Source organism: Lineus longissimus, chromosome 1 (assembly GCF_910592395.1).
Source record: "Lineus longissimus chromosome 1, tnLinLong1.2, whole genome shotgun sequence".
NCBI lineage: Eukaryota > Metazoa > Nemertea > Pilidiophora > Heteronemertea > Lineidae > Lineus > Lineus longissimus.
The window spans coordinates 1,375,883-1,384,835 of NC_088308.1; the positions used below are offsets into that span (position 1 = coordinate 1,375,883).

Genomic DNA, 8,953 nt, shown 5'->3' on the forward strand with positions numbered 1-8,953 from the left:
GATAAAATAATGTGTCTCAATTTCACCATGGCAATCTGACAGCACTTCACCATAGTGAATTGGGACGGTGAAATATTTTACCATGGTGAGCATGGTAAATTCTACATTCATGGTGAGCATGGTAAACTTTGATTTCACCATGGTGAACGCTGCATTCACCATGGTGAGCATGGTCAACTCCGATTTTACCATGGTGAATCTGAGATTTTTTTCTTAAGGGTCATCTCCATCCAAACCAATTCACCGACTTAACGTTGCCCTCTTTTAAGGCAACAAAATAATGAAAACAGATGTAAAGACAGGAGACTAAAAACGGAATACAATGTACAGAACACAGCCTTGTTATTCATGAAACATAGACTCTTGTCGACAACAAACAGTCAACAGAATTTTGGCAGGATTTTTCAAAATAACAATGATGTGAAGTGAAAAAATACAATAAAATATAGCAATAAAAGTAAGTCACTCTATTGCAAATTACTTCCCACTAACAAGTTGAGGTGTGCCCACAAGTTGCTCGACAATCAAAATGGATTGATACGACGAACACCAGAGTTCAAAGGCGAGAAAGGATTCACTTTTTGCCCACATCAACGCATCATTCATTGAAATCGCTGTTGATCGAGGAGCGACACGTGGCCATCGGAGTGACTAGGGAGATGAGAGCTGGCGATTCAGTCCATGCCTGTTCGAACAGGCCACCATTCCTCTCCTACACTGCTTTGGAGTCTTTGGTAAACTTCGATGAGATCATCAGTGGGTGGCGACTTCTTCCTAGATTTTCTGAAGACAGAAAATAGAATTCAATTCAATACAGTACATGATTGTGGCAGAGCAAGGGACAAGGATGTGACGTGACAAGATCGAAGAGCAAGACCAGCGTGAATCTACACGACACACTATGGACTAGTGGCTCAGATTCTCAACTAGAGGTCAAGAGGTCCCTGGTTCGAATCCTACAGTCGGTGAGAGACTCAGGCAGGTCTCTTAGACACTTGCCTCACTACCCAGATGTATAAATGGGTTCTGGCGCTGGGCATATGGACAAATGGGACAGCATTTTTTCCTTCTTTTTTTGTTACTAACAGGATTGTGTGAAGCCCAGGCTTCAATCTCTTCATCTATCTGGGCCCTCGACGATGGCACCTTTGGTCCTTCCTTTTCCAACAAGTGTCTGAAACAGTGAAAACAAAAACACAGTGGAAATCATTGACCGCGTTGTAGGTTAGACACTGCTGCTCAAATGATTTGAAATATTCTCCTCACAACCCTAAGAAGAAAACCTAGGTGGCTTTTTCGTTATGCATTTCTTTGCAGTGAATTAACGAGTAAACATCGTCTCTCAGACACTTGGGAAACGCATCTGAGAGCATCTCAGTTTCAAAATTTTCCTGCTGGAGACCCCCAGACCTCTTTGTGGGTGAGCGCCTACTGCGCTTTCATGTGATTGTGAGGGCGAGCCCTCACCATATTCAGGCTTCGCCCTCAACGGGGCCCCCTCTATCCAGTTGTGCTGGATCCACTCCCTAATTTGATGGTGACCTACCATGTGGTCCAGCCACCAGTCAGACAAGGATCCCCTTTTGCGAGTTGTTGCTACTTCTGGCTGTACCGAGGCTACTTTTTGCTGGGTCACTGGATGTACCAAGTCATGCCCGCTGAAACGACGAGTGATCATATCAACATTGTTGTGGCGATACTCTACACCATCCCTTCGCAATTCCCACAGCCCGTGATCACTGTTCACTAAAAGATTGGAGAAACAAGTCGTCACAATTCCGTTGGCGTCATATGCAATTTGAATTGCAGCAGATGTCGCGGTTTAACATAAGTTGTGTACCGGCGCTACCGAATACGCTGCATGACACAAGGGCCTTAACATCACAGTAGAAAAGAATCATATTGAATTTGGCTAAATCACAGGGCTCAGCCAGGCCTCTGAATCTGATATCATGATGGGGGGCGGGCGAGGGGGTTGGTCCAGCAGCGGCTGGCAGCTGACATTTGTCTTGACTCTTGCTTAGCGCTGCTACAGCTTAAAGTGCTGTGGTACAGTCTAGAAGCAGTGTCATCATTGGCGAAATGGACCAAAGTTTGTGAGGGGTCGAGTTTCGTCCAAAAATAGATCTGTTTACACACTACGGCAATGGCGTATTGCAGGTACACGTCAACGGGTCATTGATTGTCGGACGTCAGTTCGCCAAGAAAACCAAAGGAATCGAAGGATTCATTGAACTCATCAACACATCATTAGTTTTCAGTGAAGTGCAACTGTATTCCTAGGTAAATCACTTTGGTATATAGAGAGTAAGATTACAATTAACTCACGTTAAAGTTTGAGTTCCGGGGAGGTAGCGTTGTCAGTACGTTGGTATAGGGGCGCAATACCCTAGCTTATAGCGAGCAATTAGTACACTAAGATTTCAGTGATTAACATAATAGTTGCAAGTATTTGGCATTTTAGACTCATAATTCGTGCTATAATAACTACGTTGTAAACATAATGCTCAAAATTGATTCATGAAAAAGTTGTTAGGGCAATATCAAGCAAGCAGTAATGGAAAAAAGTGTAATTCCATTAACTGAATATTGTTTTTAGACACTATAACATTTTAGGCCTACTTTTCCGAAAACCACGAGAACAATGTATGTGAAAAAAACAACACATATAAGTGAGGCGCCGAGTATACAGTAATTGTAAGGTAAAGAAAAGCTCGGTCTCTAAAGTCTGGAGGTCCGGAGTCCGTAACTGTGACGGTCACGAGAGTGGCTTGTCCTTACGGATAGATCGAGAGGGCGGTTTGGGGTTCCGCCGACGGTGCTCGCATGCATTAGTTGTATCCCCGAAACCTTTACAACGCGAACAAAGCTCGTGGCATCCATGACGGTATAGGAATTGACGGTGAAGTAACAAAAAAACTCGTGGCATATCGGATGCGCATCCGATGACGGTAAAGAAATTGACGGTAAAGGATCTCGTGGCATATCGGATGCGCATCCGAAGACGGTAAGGGAATTGACGGTGAAGGATCTCGTGGCATATCGGATGCGCATCCGATGACGGTAAAGAAATTGACGGTAAAGGATCTCGTGGCATATCGGATGCGCATCCGAAGACGGTAAGGGAATTGACGGTGAAGGATCTCGTGGTATATCGGATGCGCATCCGAAGACGGTAAGGGAATTGACGGTAAAGGATCTCGTGGCATATCGGATGCGCATCCGATGACGGTTTTATATACATATACATATATTATATAAATTTTAGTTTTACACTATTATGTAAGTGCAAGCTCTAGTGAGCTCACACAACTGTTTGACAGTCCTGGCTCCTCCATCGTGCTGACAACATGATGAGAGAGATGAGACAGTCACAGCCAGGCAAAAAAAGTCTTGGCTGCTCTGCCAAGTTGTCAACATGGTGAGAGAGATGAGGAAGTCACAGCCAGGCCGAATCAGTCCTGGCTGCTCCACCGTGTTGACAACATGATGAGAGAGATGAGGAAGTCACGGTTTCTCTTCATTATCATGCAATATGTATTCGACCACCACAACCAATCGTGGTTTGTATAACCTGACATAGGAGTGTCCTCAGATTTCAGTGGCATCAGTTGAAAGTTTATATCTTACTTACTCCTGTTAGTATGCATGTACGGTGACTCTGATTCGATTAGTTACAGCATCTCGTCAAGATGCGCCATGTCGAGGTTTTTCGGTAAAAAACCCGATTGGTGTTTTGAGATTCTGAAAAACTTCTAAAAGTTTTTCACTTGTTTGTGTTGGTAAAAAACCAACAACATTAAAAGGTTTTTTAAAAACTCAAAAACCTATATTATACTCTTTGTAGGTTAGACATTAATGGAGATCGCGTTTATCCGAAATGTGTTCCTTCGAGCTTCAGCTGGTTCCATCAGATGGAGGTGCTCAACATTTTTACTGACCCGTTTGGCGGATGAGCTTGCATCGTGCTGCGAGCGGTTTCCGCTGCCTTGCAGCATTGTCCAAGTGGAATACAGTATACGTAACATGAGTGAGGCTTTCGGTAAGCTGAGAGGACATTTTAATTTTGGATAGTAATTTGGAGGGATGATACGTACTATATGTGTCCATTTTGTTTCCAAACAAAAAGATTGCTGATTGTTGTGGGAAACAGCGTGAAGGATGTTTAAACAGTTTTTATTCGAACAACGTATTAAAATTTCGAATGGCTTAGATTGCATCAACTGGGGACGTGTGGGAAGAATTGGTATATGATTTTGCAGTCGTAAACATTTAAAGCAAAAGCCACTGAAGGTATGTACATGTAATTTGGACTAAACTAATTCGTGAATCGCCTACTGGAACATAAGTTGAAGCTGGATCACCAGGTTGGTATGATAGACATGCCATTTATACCACGAAGGAGCAATTGGGAAGCTTGCTGATTTCGTTCAGCACCTGTCATATTTGGTTCATCACCCACATGAATTCGACTATCGTTTATCACGTTATATCATTGTTTGAATAGTCGTCAGTCTTCTTGCTTCTGTTAGAAACCATCTGAGTTGGTGGCTTTCATACGACTTTCGTTTTTTAACAGTAGACATATATGAGACACCAACGAGAAAACTTCCAGCTGAGGAGAAAACGGATTCCATTGTAGATGAAACAGTTTTATTGAGCAAGTTAGCAGCTGTAATCGTCACGGCCATTGAAACGATATGATAACGGTTTCCGAAGCTTGATTAATAAAACCTTGAAATATGAAATATATTAACCCCCTCAGGACGGGAGATGAACAGGAGTGTCCCTTACTGCTTCTGTGTCCCATTTTCGACCCATGCACTGACTTAACAAAGAGGTGTCGGTGATTATATCGCTTTCTGAAGTTGTCCGTTTTATGCTTATGCTAATGTTGGAAAACACGTTTAAATGTTGTGACTTTTTCAGAAGCTTCACTGAAAAAATCAAGTCATGAAGCACGTGCTTGTAATCTGCATCATCGTCGCATTCTGTTGTTGTTCCCACATCGATGGAATACTTGGTAGGTAGTGACTTGGTTGATCTATAAGGGAAATAATTACTACATGTACATGTTTATGCTGCTCTGCCGCTATTTAGTTTGCATTTTACCCCCGGCATAACATTTTGAAAAAAGAATCCAATAATATGATCATGGTTCGCATGCAGTATATATATATTCCATGTCAGAGTAGGTTCTCGCTGCATGCGATTGTGACAATGCATACCAGCGATTGTGACAACGCATGCCAAAGATTGTGACAACGCATGCCAGCGATTGTGACAACACATGCAAGCGATTGTGACAACGCATGGGGCAGTGCTTTGTCATTTCACTCCGCATTGCTCCCATAGAAAGCAATAATCGCAGGCATTGCGAAAAGCATGCGAAAGCGAGTCAAATCGTGCTCAGTGCTATACAAAAGGCTTTCGAAGAGGTGTACATGTACATTGGAGCAATTTACGGTTCACTTTTCCCCTTCCTGATTCTTAAATCGTTCCAATTCACGCTCAGGTGTGTGGAGGCAGTCGGTTAAGGTTTACACCTTGGCGATCGTGACAACATGTACAGTGCCTTGTCACTATTATCGCTCGCGGCACTTCAGCGCCTAAAATTGCTAAAATCGCATGTGGTTGTGAAATTCAGGTGAAAGCGCGTCAAATCACATGCCTAGGAAAGTCACCCTAACACTGTATCTTCCAGACCAACCAATCATCTCGAAAGAAGCAGAGTTGATCAAGAAGATTTTGGCGATCTGCGAAGTGGAACAACAGTCACGTCCTGTTCATAATACGTCCCACCCAACCGAAGTTGAAGTGAGGGCTCATCTTGTGCGAGTCATAAATGTTGTAAGTTGAGATAGGAAATTTAAAGAAATATAATTACATGCATCCAACGCTTGTTTACACAACAACACAATGTCCATGAACTTTGAATGTAATTTGCCGCATCCATGTACATGTATTACGTAGATAATGCATTTGCTAGTATTTGAGTTCGTCTGCTTTTAACGGTACATAAATGAAAATATGCTAGTAGAAATTTATCCAGTTTGCTTCCTTAACCTTTCATCTTTGTCTAGGCTCGCCCTTTATACAAATTGTAGTATGCTCTATTGATTATTTCGGCAGGATTCAAAGCAACAGTCATTCAGCATGTCTGCATTCCTTGAAGTGGTAAGTTGAATAGGTGTAATTTATGTAAGGTTTCCACTACCTGTTTTTCATAAGCTAAACATCAATATATCGACCCGGTTCGACGAACGACTAGTAACTTACAAACGATAGTGGTAAATATAGAAAAATAGAAAGAAAGAAAGAAGTTGATAAGCCCTCTCCAAGGGATCATCATATACTCTTTCACCGGGCATCTCTGATAATACACCTAACCTTAACTGACAATGCTTAACCCCACCCCACCCCAAGAACAAACTGAGGAAAAAAAGTAAAAAATCTTTAAAATATGAAACGACATTCCAGTTATTTATGGGCTAAAGAGCCTCCTTTCCTTTCATTATACTGCAGAGTTGGTATCACACCAACCTGATATGGGACCCTAAAGACTTCGGTGGTGTAAAGAAGGTTGTAATGAGTGGAGAGCATCTCTGGATTCCCGACCTAGGATTACTGAATAGGTAGGTACTCATGAAAAACTGAAAATCCAGGCAACATCCCAAATATAAAGATAACAGTTTGATGCTCATTTAGCTGGACACTTGTGTGCCGCATGAGTGGCGCGTTTTGGAGAAGCCCGTTCACCAATCATCCGCAAGGAAGTTTTTCTCTCGTAGCCATCATAACATTTTACAAACTTCTTTTTGCACCACTTTGCCTATCATGGCCTTTCTTCTCCATATATGTGGTCACGTGAGCCCAGATGCTCAATCGACGTTAGAGATAAGCGTCAGCGTTAGCTAAACTAAGCGGTATCTCTGTCAGTAAATTACAACAGGAGCGTTATAGGTCCTAACGCCAACGGGCCCTGACAGATGGATATAAAACCATTGCCAAGTGAAACACCAAAACAAAAGCTCGACATGCTCCGCCCGGGATGCACTTGGATTATGGACGATGTGTAAGATCAGCAACCTTTTTTTTGCAGCATGGATGGAGATTTTGACTTTACCCATGATCAAGATGATATAAACTTAATGATATTGAACGATGGGCTAGTGAAATGGTATCCAGGTGGGATCTATAACGTCGGATGCCATCTTGACTTGACCTACTTTCCATTCGACACTCAAAGATGTTCATTCTATTTCATATCCTGGGTGTATAACTATCAAGAAATGCGTTTGTTTGCTAAAAAACCCAAAATGGATGTTGTGCACTTCATGTCACGAGCCGAATGGGAAGTGATTGATGTACGTGTTTTAAGTGAAACGGTCCATTTCAAGCCTGGAGTGGAGGAGTCAAAATGGTCGGTCCTGAAAGTCGAAATAACGTGCACGCGAGAACCCGGATATTACATCACAAATGTTATCGTGCCGGCCATCATCATCTCATTGTTGGTTTTGACAGTTTTCATGCTGCCGTGTGACTCTGGTGAGAAGATTTCCTTGGGTATTACAGTTCTGGTGGCATTCACCGTTTTCCAGTTGGTCATTGCTGATACCTTGCCGAAGAATTCTAGTGAGACTCCCTATATTGGTAAGATTATTAGAGCTTATATCTTAAACTCCAACACCGTGTCGATATTTGGATATCAGCATAGGAAAATTGAAGAATTTTGATGATGGCTGCCCGATCAGTTCATTATAAGCAATGCTATCGCTTGAACTCGGTACAGTCGAGGTACTTCACCAAACCGTCATACTATCCGAAATATATCATTCTTGTGTATGTCATATCATATGGTTTGTTTTGGTTCTGAAGGATCTCCCGCTTTCAGGTAACTCTTCAAATACTAGAAGTAGACTTTATCGGGTACCGTTAACATGACCGTTGCACTTGCTCATCAACATTTTATATACTTTCAGTTATCTACTTGACAACGCTAATGGCGACAACGGGTTTCACGACTCTGATGTCAGTGGTCGTACTTAACATTCACCACACGGGCATCGAAAGGAAATTTTCTCCAAAGGTCCGATTCCTCATTTTTAATGTTCTCGGACGAGTGACCAGGTATTGTAGATACGCTCCAACGGACCAGTCGTCGATGTACTGCGATGGCGTCAGTGCGCAAGAAATGCCAGTAAAAAAACCGACTGCTCTAAATAATTCCCCGGCTCTGACGGAAGGGAATCAGAACAAAGAGGTTATCGGACTTCTTCAGGCTATTCTTGAGGAGACCAAAGCTTTGAATGAGAGAAAGGACAGGAAGGACAAAGATACCGAGGCTGCGGATGAGTGGAAGGAGGCTGCTAAAATTGTGGATAGATTCCTGATGCTGGTCTACTTTCTATCCATAGTTATCATCACTTTCGTATTCCTTATTGTTATGCCAACGCACCCAAATCAACAAACGTAATGATAAAGGCCGTGCACAGTTTCTCAGTTTCAGGTTCTGTGTGTTCATATTGTACGATATTCACTGACCATGCTTTACATGTAGGTAGTATCTGCATTGTTTATTCTGATTATTCTGCTTTTGTGATCCCAAATCCTCGTCGACCCAACCTGCTTGCCTTGACCTTAATTTGCCACCTATCACTCCCTTGCAGTGGGAGCCTTTATCCACATTAGTAAATGATATATTAACATATACATCATCTAATAAATGTTTTAATTTCAAATCAAACTCAGTTGACTTTGTTATTACATGGGTTTTTTTGAGTTGTGAAAGTCCATATCATGTTCACGGCGTACGCCTCATCTTCACAGCGTATATCTGTAGTTATCTACATTAACATCTATACCCGTAAATAGTCGTAATGATGTTCATGTGCTTCAAGTCCTAACAGAGTAAATAAGTGTACTAGTTTTTCAAAGTAAGGCATCATGTCCC

The 8,953-nt window shown here is 42.2% G+C and overlaps 1 protein-coding gene and 1 long non-coding RNA gene across 4 annotated transcripts; one reads left to right on the forward strand and one right to left on the reverse strand.

Annotated features, from left to right (window-relative positions):
- Positions 1-318: 318 nt before the first annotated feature.
- On the reverse strand, positions 319-2,396 carry LOC135497592 (uncharacterized). Of its 2 annotated transcripts, none has more exons than XR_010448942.1 (4): positions 2,329-2,396; positions 1,547-1,658; positions 1,000-1,174; positions 319-783 (listed from the first exon to the last, which is right to left on the reverse strand). It is a non-coding gene; the product is annotated as an uncharacterized LOC135497592 (long non-coding RNA). The 2 variants fall into 2 exon arrangements; XR_010448943.1 differs by having other exon boundaries at positions 1,547-1,746; positions 2,329-2,390.
- Positions 2,397-3,950: 1,554 nt separating this feature from the next.
- LOC135497600 (acetylcholine receptor subunit alpha-like) lies at positions 3,951-8,722 on the forward strand. Of its 2 annotated transcripts, none has more exons than XM_064787392.1 (7): positions 3,951-4,042; positions 4,930-5,023; positions 5,705-5,850; positions 6,133-6,177; positions 6,526-6,635; positions 7,103-7,653; positions 7,983-8,722. In XM_064787392.1, the coding sequence occupies exons 2-7, from the start codon at positions 4,954-4,956 to the stop codon at positions 8,474-8,476; spliced, it is 1,416 nt and encodes a 471-aa protein (XP_064643462.1). In that variant the 5' UTR covers positions 3,951-4,042; positions 4,930-4,953; the 3' UTR covers positions 8,477-8,722. The 2 variants fall into 2 exon arrangements, with proteins under 2 accessions (XP_064643462.1, XP_064643455.1); XM_064787385.1 differs by having other exon boundaries at positions 4,017-4,293.
- The last annotated feature ends 231 nt before the right edge of the window (positions 8,723-8,953 follow it).

Excerpts from the sequence above, each read along its gene's own strand:
- LOC135497600 (XM_064787392.1), top strand. The coding sequence starts at position 4,954 with ATGAAGCACGTGCTTGTAATCTGCATCATCGTCGCATTCTGTTGTTGT. Across the intron at positions 5,024-5,704 it reads CCACATCGATGGAATACTTG|ACCAACCAATCATCTCGAAA; the intron begins GTAGGTAGTGAC and ends TGTATCTTCCAG. Across the intron at positions 5,851-6,132 it reads TTGTGCGAGTCATAAATGTT|GATTCAAAGCAACAGTCATT; the intron begins GTAAGTTGAGAT and ends TTATTTCGGCAG.